The sequence below is a fragment of the Manis pentadactyla genome, chromosome 17, assembly GCF_030020395.1.
Source record: "Manis pentadactyla isolate mManPen7 chromosome 17, mManPen7.hap1, whole genome shotgun sequence".
Taxonomy (NCBI): Eukaryota; Metazoa; Chordata; class Mammalia; order Pholidota; family Manidae; genus Manis; species Manis pentadactyla.
The window spans coordinates 65,946,715-65,959,623 of record NC_080035.1 but is presented as its reverse complement, the minus strand read 5'-3'; the positions used below and the strand labels follow the sequence as shown (position 1 = coordinate 65,959,623).

General features: G+C 49.2%; 1 protein-coding gene across 3 annotated transcripts in view; it reads right to left on the bottom strand.

Annotated features, from left to right (window-relative positions):
* CUL4A (cullin 4A) overlaps window positions 1-12,909 on the bottom strand; it is a 41,926-nt gene that overhangs the window by 13,833 nt on the left and 15,184 nt on the right. For all 3 annotated transcript variants that reach the window (XM_036904778.2, XM_036904779.2, XM_036904780.2), the window contains 7 exons: window positions 10,088-10,157; window positions 8,828-8,901; window positions 7,778-7,940; window positions 7,249-7,338; window positions 6,134-6,216; window positions 4,559-4,626; window positions 2,154-2,272 (listed from right to left, as the gene is read on the bottom strand). In XM_036904778.2, coding sequence (XP_036760673.2) covers window positions 2,154-2,272; window positions 4,559-4,626; window positions 6,134-6,216; window positions 7,249-7,338; window positions 7,778-7,940; window positions 8,828-8,901; window positions 10,088-10,157 — 667 coding nt within the window. The remainder of the gene's footprint in view (window positions 1-2,153; window positions 2,273-4,558; window positions 4,627-6,133; window positions 6,217-7,248; window positions 7,339-7,777; window positions 7,941-8,827; window positions 8,902-10,087; window positions 10,158-12,909) is intronic.

The following is a 12,909-nucleotide window of genomic DNA, read 5'->3' as shown; positions in this document are numbered from 1 at the left end:
AGTGGATGTTTTATTGCCCTTGTCTAGCTTGGATTAACACATAGTCTACAGGCACACACCTGATCATCTACATTTGCTCTCTTACAACACTAAGTTTTCTACCTTTATCTTACATCTACCTACCACTTCAGCATTTTATCAAAAATAATAATAATAATAATAATAAAGGGAGAAATGTGGGATCCACATATAAATCAAGTATAAAAATCAAACGAATATTCATATTTGACCTGATTGTTTATAGTCCATAATGCATGATCAAAACCAAAAGTTTCTGTGATGACTGCCCTTGCACTGTTCACCATGTAAGAACTTACTCACTATGTAAGAATTTGTTCACCATGTAAGAACTTGCTCTTTATGCTTTAGAAGATTGGAGACTGTTGAGAATTAGGCTTGGGGTTGATTAATGATTGTGCATTGAGTCCCCTATACAGAATTTTATTGTTGTTAACAACCATATGATCAATAAATATAAGATATGCCCTCTCAAAAAAAAAAAAAAAAGACAGACAACAGGCCCCAAACGGGGCTACCTGTGCTAAGCCCCATGTCACAGAAACAGATCCAATACCTAAGTTGACTGTGGTTTCGGCCTCTCCCGGGAGTGGAATCGTGACCAGCCGACCCAGAGTCACCTGGTCAGCACTAGTCGTGTGATCTGCCAGAGGGACCCTCTTTGCCACAGCCAACCGGCTCTACGCCAGGAGCTTCCTGGTTCCCAACCCCTTCTGCTATCGTGCCTTCTATTTTGTTCAGCAACTCAGAGCAACCTTCTATCTGCTACACTGGATGCTAACTCATGAATCAGTGAATAAAGACATCAAGATCTTTCCATTTTATTCAGTCTAATTTTTTCTTTTAAGATGTCGCACATTCATTTCTGAAAAGCTGGTGCCACCGCATACACACATCTATGTCCCTGTCACACACATGGAGGCAGATGACTGGAGGAGGTGGGGCTGAGTCCTTCCTCTGTACCCTTTTGTCCTGACGGCATCTGAGCCACACACACACACACTACAGGACCAACTTCCCCTGGACAGGGGCACCCCATGCTGAACACGATGTAACTGCTTCTTGTTAATGGGCATTAGGAATGATGGCCCCAGTGCTGGTTTTTCCTACCCAGACTAACTGGCCATAGGCTGGACTCTGCTTTGTTTAGCACCAGCTCCTGTTCCCTGAGGACTGCATGTGGGCAAACACTCCACCCTCTACCAGCCTTTCCCTGGCGTCAGGCCGTGCTGCTGGCCCGTCTCAGTAGATCATGATCAGCTCAGCAGTGCTGTACAAAATCCTGGGGGTGCTGTGCACGTGGGTACAAGCTTCCTACGCATACAGAGGTATGTGGCTCCAAGCCTGGTGACTGCTCAAGGCGGCATGCAAACTCCCCTTTATCTTTCTTATTTAACTGAAAATTTTCCTGCAATAATTACAGATTCACATGCAGTAGAAACAGGAACGGGAGCCCTTGTACCCTCAACCTAGCTTCCCAGATGGTAAGACAGCAAAACGACAAGAGTATCACCACCGGTGTGCTGGCATCGATACAGCCCCCATCTTTCCCAGACAGCCCCACCTTCGCCTGTAGCTCATCTGGGTGTATACGAATTTCTCCTGACTTTATCCCCAGGCTGGTCTTGTGTCCAGCATCACAAGGATTCTTCCTCCTCCTGCCTTTTCATAACCACATGCACGCATGCACACACGCACGCACCCTACAGGAATGTGCTGGTGCAAGTTTCAGCAATGAATCCGGGATTGCTAGGACACAGAGCAGCACGTGCCAGCCCGACACAACAAGTGTGTGACTGCTCTCAGTGAACAAAGGCACGGGGCCATGTCTGAAGGGCAGGAACACAAAAGTGACGGCGTTCTGAAAATCATGATCACAGAATTAAACTAGTACTTATGCTAATGGCAAACCGCCAAACAGCAGACTTTCAGGTCCCGCGTATACCTGGCTGGTATCCCATCAGTAATGGTGCTACCTTTCAAAAAAAAAAAAAAAGGTCTGCGCAGGTGGCCTGGAAAGAGATTGAAGGCGCTGCCCACCAACCACCTGCAGTGAGAAATGGCACAGCACCTCTGCCAGGGAGCCGCCATCCCCAGGGAGCCCCAGCAGAGCAGCCCCAGGAGGCACAGCCCACCTTGATGTAGTCGCTCCAGTGCTGCAGGAGACTCTGCTGCCCGCCCTTCACACGACTGAACAGCTGGTACATCTGAGTGAGGTCAGGCACTCTGTTCTCATCAAGCAACTGGTCCAGCCCTGAAGCCACACAGGAAAACATCAGCATCTCACATCAGAGGTCAGCACAAATACAAACTCAACGAGAACACAGTGTGTGCCACAAAGAAGTTAACATGTAGCTTAAAGATTTGGGGACAACTGCTTACTGCTTATAGGCAAGGGGTACCAGCTGAGAATCTGGACAGACCCTGCCAGCTGAGCTTTATTTTTCTGAGCAGGCTGGGAGATGTGGTCTTCATTTCTCCAGGTCACAAAAGCCCTCTTATTTCACCAAAGTAGCAATGGTGTGAAAAACGCTCACACCAACTCTTTGACCTGGGCCGTTCATGACTCCAAGTTACTTCTGATTTAGTCCCTCCACTGGAAAGTACATTTGTCAAAGGTAAGCTATCCAATCTAATCCTTCAGTTGATTAATTTCATTCAAACATATAATAAACTGTTAGAGAAACAGTTCTTTCTTATCAAATATTTTGAAGTACTTAACACAGGATTTAACACACTTTCAGTTTTTTAGGTATTTAAATTTTACAAAGCTTTTCTAAAACCATACCACAATCAGAAGAGCTTTCACACAAGACTTCCTAAATATCTGCTTTATGATAACTATGGAGAGGCATCTAAGTTAGAGAGACTGTGAGCCAGTCATGCTGCCCCAGAGTCTCAGAATCTCCTGTAAAGTGGGCACAATGTCCACACAATGTCCTTTTACACATCAAAGGCAGAGTAAAGATGTGCAAAAATATAGAGTGGGACTATAATTACAGATGCTAAGGGCTCTAAATGTTTGTTATTTCTTTAAATTATATTCTGATGTACTGATGCAAATTTTTTATTTTGTAATTCATCTTACTGAAGCCCTAAGTAATGTCTTTAAGAATCCCCAAATTAGAGCTTATTTTTTTAAATGCCTCTAACAAAATTTAGTTTAAGCACTTACATATACACAATTTACCATTTCCTTGAAACAATTTTGCTTATCAAAATATGCACTGAAACAACTTATGTAAATTTCTACTATTTACTTCAAGTCCATTTTCTTATAACTCCTTTTTAAAAGCTACCTAGCATGAATTCCCAAACCCCTTGTTTGAGGTGGGCAGTAAATTAAGACCTCACCGTGTGGAAGCATTCCAACGTGCGGGTTTCCGTGTGGTAAGGACTGGTGCCCCGGCTCTCAGCTTATCGGCTGTGACCCAAGGACTCATGTCCAGCTGTTTATAGCCTCAGTTTTCTTATTTGTAAAATGGGGGTCACCATTTCTCAGGGCTTTTCTGGACTACAAGGTCTCTGGATGAAGGACTGTATGTGCTCAATGGTGCTCCGCCCCCCTCTGGCTTTATTCTGGTGTCACCTGGAAGCTCCACTGTCAGGCATCTCATGAGAGGTGACACAGCTATCTGGCAAAGTACAACTCAGACCAGAATGTATTTGGGACTATTTAGGGTCTTCCCAAAATTAAACTTCAAGGTTTTGAAACTTTCAAACAGATCCTGGGGCTCCCAAATGACTTTCAAGTCGTAACATTAAGTTTACGGATTCTCAAAAGTAACACTGAGTAGTACGGGGTTGCCATAGGCTGGACTCTGCCACTGTGACTTGCAGAAAGTTAAGCACACACTGAGGGGTGGACAGAAACAAAGAGACGAGACCAAGTGAATAGTTCAGACCAACTCACAAAGCACAGGCCTCACAGAGGCAGTCTCGCTGCTGCCACAAAGCACTGAGCTTGAATTCCTCTTGAAGCTTTAAGGGCAGAGGCGCTGCAAAGTGGGAGTTACACCTGCACAATTAGCAATGCAACGTGCTCTCTTTTCCGCCTGCCTGTTTCCCCAGGTAATCAGGACAGAAGAGTGGACTCTGGCCTAAGCAGCCCACGTATGGGGTAGCTCTCCTGACGCTTACCGGCGAGGGCAGGGGGCCCCTCACAAGCCTGACAGCCCATCCAGCCATGCCCTCCTGCGCCTGTGGACACTCCGAGGGCCGCCGTGACAGCGCACCCAGACGTGCTGCCCCAGGGCAGCAGCGAGCCATCTGCAGCTGGGATGGGGGCTCGCAGGGCCTCTCAGCCTTCATAGTATTTAATGTGACCTTTACAGAAGCTGCAGTGCCACCAGACACATTTCAGTACTTCTCTTAGCTGACTTTCCCCTCGAAACCTAATGTGTTCATTCTTTTTAATGATTTTTAGTGACTGGATTATAACAACAAACAGGCTTGCTTTGTTATTATTTATAGCATTCACTTTACTTTCTTAATAAATCAAGGACTGTCACATCGTAACAACATGAGTTAGAAAATCTACCTTTCTGCAGAATTGCTGTTAAATGTTCTCCTAAGAGCTGTTTCTCCACACACGCAATCAGCGGTTTCCTAGAAATGGAGAGAGAAAGCGTCAGAAGTTGCAGGAGAGCCTGATCAGCTGCGACAGTGGGACGTTTACGTCTATGCAGACACAGAATGGAGTCAGTCGGGAAGCAGAGGGCTATAGGATGAGCATTTCCGTCCTGTGGACAGTCCCCGCGGCTGTCCATACACGCCACCTAACAATCCACTGAGTGACACGCGCAGACCAGCAGGCGGCCGCGGAGCACAGCCCCAGGGCCGGCGGGTTCGCTGGTCCTGGGTCCCCTCTTCCTGCTCAGAGAACCATCTCTCGTGATGTCTGGAGAAGCCACCTCAGTCAGGGCTCCTCACGACCCCCGCCTGAGCCTGGAGGGAAGCCCCCTTCACCTACTGTTCCTTTGCTTGAACACTGACAGGCTCCTAAGCAAGGTATGTTTTAAGTTGGGGTTAAAATGTAGCCTATACACAGAAACGTGTACTCACACATACGAAGTGGAGGAGGGGCTCTGCAAACTGCCCACGGGCCAGACGAGTGCCCGGGCACCCCGCCTCCACCCTGAGGCCGAGTGAGCACCTTCCTAATGAGTACCATCTGGCTTGGCCTGTTCTGAACTCCACACATCTAAGTGAAATAATGCTACACAGAAACTATCATTAATAGAAAAAATGTCACAGACACTCAACCAAGACCTTTACCCCCCACGACTGGACTCTCCCGCACAAGCTGACCGGCTCCCCTCACTCCTCCCTGCTTCTGGGAAGCTCCCGCTCTGCGCCCGCCCTGCAGCCCTTCCCACCCCCAGGGGGGTCCTTAACCCCCAGAGCCCTGAGCTGCCCTGTGCTGGCTGCAGAAGGACCGTCACCCTGGCTCCACAGGCATCTCAGACTCAGCGAGTCTGAAAGCGGGGTCACCCCTCTGTGGCCTCCACCTCCTTGTTCTTGAGTCATGGAGACCCGTTCCTGTCAGCCGCTGCCCCTTCCCCACCAGCAAGCAACACTTCAGCACATTTTCTGCTTTAGTCTCTTAGAATGTCCCTTTGTCTTCTCCCGTGTTTCTGTTCTTATCTCTCCTCGTTTGAATAAATATGTGCCTGACACAGACATTCACAATCTTTCCCCCTTACCTTTTTCCCTAGCTACTCATCAACCTGGGGTTTAGAGAAAACATTAGATGGAAGGAGAAAATAGTATGACAGAGTACCACAAATAAAAACTATAGTTATACTAAACGTGTAACAAAACATCTCTAACCCAAATTGCCTAATATTCAATTACACTCCAGTAACAGTACCTTAAGCCAAGACGCCAAGCAGCTCAGCCTGAATCATTCCTTTTGGACAGTAACTCAAGACAGGGCACCTGGTGCTGTAACTGACAGGTGCCCAGTAACCACAAATAACGTAAGTGAATGCATACGAGTAAACATTCCCCCAGGAAGCACAGGGTGAGCCCAGTGACAGCACTCACTGCAGTAACCACTGGGGAAGGTGCCTCAGATCAAACCCCAAGAACTGGACAGATGAACAGAACTCACTGTGTGCTGTGGTCCAAATACGTGATCACTCGGTCTCCTTCTTCCTCTAGACGTTTACTTACATGGTTAAGATATTCTGGAACCTTCCAAAGAGAACAAACACATCAGAAACAAAGGATTCTTACGTTACCCAGGAAACAAAAATACTATTTCCCTTGTAAAATTTTAAAAAGGGCAGAATAAATTCTCAAGCCAGATATTAACACGGACTAAAGGGTGGAGTGGTAGGAAGGCAGGAAATGCATTTTAGGGGAGCGGTGTACAGTGGGAAGTCCCCTGAACTCTATTCTGGAGCACTTGATCATCATGCCCTGCTCACATGAAGGTCCTGGGTCAGAGCCCCAGCTCCCTCCTGTCACCAAGGTGCCAGAGCCAGGCAGGATCAGCACCTGAGAGCCTAATAGCACCACCTGGCCCATTCACAGCAGGGTCAGCAAAGGCCAATCAACAGACTGGCTGTGCATTTGGGAATGTCACACAGCATGGCTGCAGATCTCAAATGAACGTCCTGTTTACAGGGCCAAAGAGCTCTCTGCTGTCCCCTGGCAGCACAGGAAGGGCCCCACAACAGGACCTTTGAGGTTCTGTCCTAGTGGTGGCAGCCAGACCCAGTGTCTGACACAGAACTCTCTCTCCAAAGACAGGAAGGAACCAACAGTCAGGCCCAGCCTGCGCAGAAATAAGGGACATGTGGGCTATGGTCCCAAGGACTCCCTTTGGACTTGAACACTCAAGGAGCTGGTCATCTTGTTTTTTTGAGTTCACACTGTTTCATGAGACTTTCAGTGCCTTGCAGGATGAAGAATTTTAATGTGTTAGATTTATCTTTCACATTTAATAGGTACCTTTCACCCACATGCTTCACTCTGAGCTCCTTACGTATTTCATAAGCTATCTTACTGGCTTTTTTATTTGTGGGGAGGACAATAGAAGTGTTTCTAAGTTAAGGGAAAGAAATTAAGCCTTTACTATAATAAAAATGAAGCTCATTACTGGGGATCTCAGACTGTAGTTCTTGGAAGATTTTCGATGAGAAGTCTGCACATGTGGGAAGACATGCTAGGGTTGACACTCAAACATGTATTCACAAAAATGGGAACCCCCCATGGCCTCACCTCTCTTTCTTGCATTAGCCTCTGGCCTTCTGCAGCATATAAACAATTAGTTTCTTCCAAAAATTTCAATTCAAATGAGTCTTTATATACCTAAGAAATGAGGAGTTATTGATTACAGTAAAAAAAACCCTACCTTTTGAAGTGCTGATGTATCTCAGATCTCAAGGCAGCGCGCCACACTAACACACAGCCTGTACCTGCGGCTCCCTGCTCTGCTGACCCCGGAAGCTCAGCTGGCCCCTGCTCGGCTGCTGCGGCGCAGCCACCCCACTGTGCTCTCAAAGTGCTGGCAGGCCCTTGGCTCTGTGGAGCCCGGGTCCTCCAGGGGAAGTGTTGGCCTGCAGCCAGGCCCCTTCCAGGGACTAAAAACATCTCGCATATTTTCAACACATATTTTTACAATTACATTTTTTACATTGAAGTCTTTGACACATCCATTTGTTTTGGTGTGGTCACTAGGCAGGGGTCTAGGTCTTTCCTCATTGATTATTAAGAAGTGCAGGTACATGGGGAAGAAGGAGGCATTTACCTGAAGGTCAGAGAGCATGCTCAGCAGGCCTCGCAGCAAGCCCCGGTCCACAGCTTCACCGTTCCTCTCTCGCTCGATTAATAGTAGAATGCCATCGATAGTTTTACTCTGAACCATTCTGTCACCTATGATATGGTTTCTAAATAGTTCTAATCCCATATCCCTGTATAAATGGTAAAACAAAACTACATTTCAGTCTCACTCTCTACAGGCGGCAGGTGAGGCTGCAGCCATACCGTGACTAGGACCACAGGGGACCTGCTGACTCCAACTCCAGGCACCCAGGGTCCCTTCAACTGTAAATTTTGGCCCATCTGGGGTGCCTTCCATCTCCTTCCTTCCAAACACCTGTCACAGAGTGCCGAGCGAGGCCTCCCTGGTCAGGCATGCCGCTGAAAAGGACATTAATATTGCGACCCTGCCACCTCGGCCCACGGCTCCCACCATCCTTCCTAAGGGAGCGACAGGGACACCCAAGGCTTCCTCAGTGGCTAGAGCCCAGAGCCACAAAGGCGAGGAGCTCCCAACTCACACTATTTTAGAAGATGAAGCGTGACATGTCTGCAGCTGGGCAGCGGGATGGGGCAATGTGGGGGACTTTGGGACCACGGGGTCGCTACCTCACCAGGAGCTGATCTGTGTTTCACCAGAGCCCCAGAAGGAGTTGCTCTGGGCTCAACTCCAGCCGTGGGAGAGTAACTGTGTTGCTGAGCCTCTCACAGCAGAGGGTGAGCGGCGCAAGTGGCTCCAGAGGGTCCTGAAGTCCAGAGCCCCATGGCAGGGCTCCTGTGCTCACCTTCCACCTCTGCTGTGACAAGCCAGGCAAGGCACAGATGTGCCAGAGCTTGCCCCTCCCGGGCATAGCCAGCCCTGGTGATGGGGACTCTCCAGGGCTAAGATGTGCGTGGGCCAACGGGTGCACTAGTGGCTTTGGCTGACACAAGATCACAAAGGGCTCTGTACCAGCGCCAGAGGGAACAGTGGCCAACACCACTGAGATGCACGGCTGGGTCGCGTGGCAGTCACAGCTCCTCTGGCTGGGACACTCACCAGACAGAGGGAAGCATGGAGTTCTGGAGGACGTAAGTGCGGTCCAAAAACAGAAAGATACTTCTGATCATGATCTGGCAATTAGAAAAGGATTACTCATTCACCTGACAAAACATTCAAGGCCAGGCCTCTGAGCTATAGCCATGTTGTCTTACGGCCACAATGACTATTTCTCGATGAAACATTTCCATCAAGACGCTCAGGGGGGATTTGCTCCGAAATTTAATGGTGTCTGATTTTCATCTTTCATCCAGAAAATCTGACTGTGGGTTTTACAGCACACAGCCTAAAGGACACCTCTGAGGTTTGGTCATTTCCTGACTGATATGGTAAATCTCAGTGCGGTCGGCAGAGGCTCTAAGTTTTGTAAACAACCAGCTGGTCAGGTTAGTATGAGGCCCGTGGCCACATGGGTGCATCTGGCTCTCCCTTACAAGCAGAGTGAGGAGGACATAGGGTACTCGGCTGGCCCCTCTGCTGGGCTAACAGGGCTGCTGTCTCTGCGACTCTTAGCACAGAGCTGACCAGACTCTGCTGGGCAGGTTTGCTTAGGCCTGAGAAGAAAGCCTCCCCAACAGGCATCCATCTATTTCCACCGTCTGCAAGGTCCCTGGAAGAAATGCTCATTCCCTGAGACTGCATTTATGAAAGAGAAGTTCAACCTGCCTAGGAAAGCTATTGACACTATCTTTTCTCTCACACAGTTAACAGCCAGGTCACACTAAAAACTCACACATCAAATCAAATTAGAGTCAATGTATCTAAGACGTTGCTTGTTTAGTTGGAATTAAGTTCTGGAATTCAGGCTTGATTTATCAGGCATAAACTGGGATTCAGGAAAAACTGAGAGACTCATTCAGAAGGTGTGGTACTAGTGGGCTATCTGTCAGGTGGTCTGAAGGCCAAGTTAGCAGCCAGCCCCAGCTGGAAGAGCAGAGGTTACCTTCCCTGCTTTGTTCTGCCAACTGTGTGGGAACAAGACAGCAGCATATGACTCACACAGAACCCTGAGCAGACCTGCCCTGTCCCAGCTCACAAGCTGGCACACACCTTCTTAGGGAGGCAAGGGAAGATGCATGAGGCCAGGCTTTGACTAAAAAGGAAAAAAAGAGAGTGGGCCTCACAGAGGGCACACAACCCCAGCTGCTCCAGTCTCCCAACTGTCTAGCTAAACCCAAAAAGGAGGTGTGCGGATGCGATGAGACCCGGGCAAGTGCAGCGCAAATTGGATCAGCAGGGTAAGAAAATCGGCATGCTTACCATTTGTCTGCAGTGGTCTTGCCAACATGTGTTAATCTTCTTTAAAAATAAAACGCTATCTAGTGAGTCTGTGCAGACCTGCTAAGGAAAACTGGAAATACTGGCCAATTATTGCCGTTTCAACCCCTGAATCTATCTCAGCTCTCCCAGACACAGAAGACTGCACATCCTTTAGGTATCACAATACTGAAGACCAGAAGCTCAAAAACCGTGAGCGTGGGCTTTCTCACCTTCCACCTCACCACCCGTTGTAGCAGCCTGCCCACAGGCCCATCTCCCACCTCCTGCCCCTCCCCTTTCCTTGTACTCTAGGCCAGGTTACTTTCAGAGCCCTGCAAGCTGAAATTAACAACCAGGCCACGGGCTTCAAGGGGCAGATCCTAGCCCTGACTCCTGGGGATGCTGGTCCGGGGATGAGGAAGCAGGCCCGCTGCTAAGAGCACTGAGACCATCAGCCAGAGGAAAAACAGAGGCTCGACCCTAACTTCCAGTCTTGGTGACACGTGACAGGAGGTCTCCTTCGTACATCCAATCAGGGATCTCAGTTCCACTCTTCGATGTTTTTAAAGAGAAGCTCAAAATGCTGTTTATAGGAAAAAGATACCCAAGTACAGGCCCCAAAAGCAAAGCACAGCAAAAGCCTGGAGAGCCACCTCTGCAGGCTTATGCAGCAGTCATTAACATCTCCATGCTGTCAAGCGGGCTCATTTTACCTTCCCACTGCGGGCACAGCCCTTACTCCTTTTGCACAGATGAACAAAACGGCTTGTTGGAGTGGAGAAATGGGTTTTCAAGGCTTCTCAGCTCTGGGGCATGGGGCAGCAATGACCTTCGCTGGCCTCAGCCTCGCACATGTAGCAGAACACACACTTCAGAGCTCTGGTGGGGTCCAACGCAAGTTAGCACAGAGAGAGAAGCCAGTGTGTGGCCTGGAAAATCAGACAGGTGGAGTCTTCAGCTGTGGGGAGGCCTGCTGGGGAACGCAGGACACACAGGTAGCTGCAGAAGGCTGAGTACCAGCCAGGACTCTGGGAAGGGACAGAAGATGAGCAGGACCCTTGTCATACTAGTTTGGTGGCTGACCATAACCACAGGGGCTCTGCATATCTTATTTTCTTGAGGTTTTGCTAATAAATTAAAAATTGACAGAGCAAAGAACTAACAGCTGAATGGTTAGTGAGTCATTCTGGACATTCTTTCATTACTGATCAAAGTCAGGATGGGCCGCTATCTTAGAACCTGGCACAGTTTGAAAACACAAGCCAGGGGTCATCCCAGGCACACGCAGACAGGTGCGTGGTAGCAGTGCCTCAGCCCCTCACCGTGCTGCAGACAGCTGGCCAGTGTTCAGACAGTCCGCCTAGTGGGCAGGCAGCACAGGGTCAGCCTGTACCGACCCCAACACCACCAGTAGCTCTGGTGCCCCCTGGGTAGCAGCAGGCTGCCTGGCACGGGTTCCACACTGGTGGAAGGGCCTGCACACGCGAGACAGCATCTGGGCATTCCCCGAGCTCCAGCCTTCTGGATGGGAAGCCAGCGCAGGCGTCACAGGCGCATGAGCACCGCCAGGGCGCAGACATGCTACCAGCCTGGCAGCTGGTTCTCCGCACAGGTCCCCGTAGCCGGCCCTTCAATCCATTCTGAGAAGGGTCAGTCCTTGTTCGTTAAAGGGTTTACACTGGCAAATCTTCACACAACCAACCAAAATCCAGCAGCAAAATGATCATAATACACCATGGAACAAATGACATAGATCTGTGACTTGTTCCTGGAAACAGAAGAAACGAGGAAGACAGTGCTTACACTGGGGTAAGAGAGTGACAGGCCCTATTTCCCCACATTTTCTAAACCTGGTCATCCTGCTTCTCTAATCCCAGCACAGACAGGGACACCTGAGCGGCCCTGTGGCACCAGACAGAGCCCAGACAGCAATGGCCCGGCATCCCACCACATCAGTAGTGGTCACGCACCACCTGCCATTCCTCACTTACATCAGGTCCCTTTGTTATGGCTGCTAGGATTAACTTCTTCCTTCACAGTATTTATCAAAGTTCTTGTTCTAGACTCTTTAATCATGGCTTCCCTCAGCAGCACAGCCTCGAATCCCGCCAGTCCAGGCTCCAGGCACACCACCTACAGCAGGCTGTCCCGACCCTTCTCACGCTCTGCTCTCTGGTGCCTCATGCATCCTCGGAGGCAGTTCCAGCGGCGCCTCCTCTGGGAACCGTGTCCCCAGCACTTCACTACTGCAGTTCCTGTCCCGGCACCAACAGTTTCACACTTATGAACTCAAGAGGCTTCATGCTAATAGGGACAATGAGTATGGTGCAGCGTCTTATCTTTCTTCTTTCACACCATCAAGGACATACAGTAATTCCTTTCCCTCTGTCTTGGTGTCTCTTGGAGGACAGAAATCAGGTGTGGCAGTCATTTTTCCATTTTCTAGTACAGTAGACAGGAAATAAGTATTTGTTGCTGTGAATTAATGCACATTTGTGCAACCCACAGGGTAGGATTAACTGGCAGGAGGCTAACTGAAGTAGGTAATAAAAAACCAGTCTCCAGTCAGCTGGGACAACCATCAGATTAGGACACATCCCACTGGCTCACCCTGTAAGCACCTATGTGAAGAGAAGCCTTGGGAATCTGCTGAGGGCTCCCGGCAGCCTGGGAGTCAGGGTATTTTCAGATGCCAAAATCCTGGACTGGCTTCCTGGACTCACCATCCAGCCCCTGGGATTCCTGAGTTGGGGCACTAAGCCAGGACGGGCACCTATGTATGCCCTCAGAGGATGCCTCTGTGATGTCGGACACACTGGCCA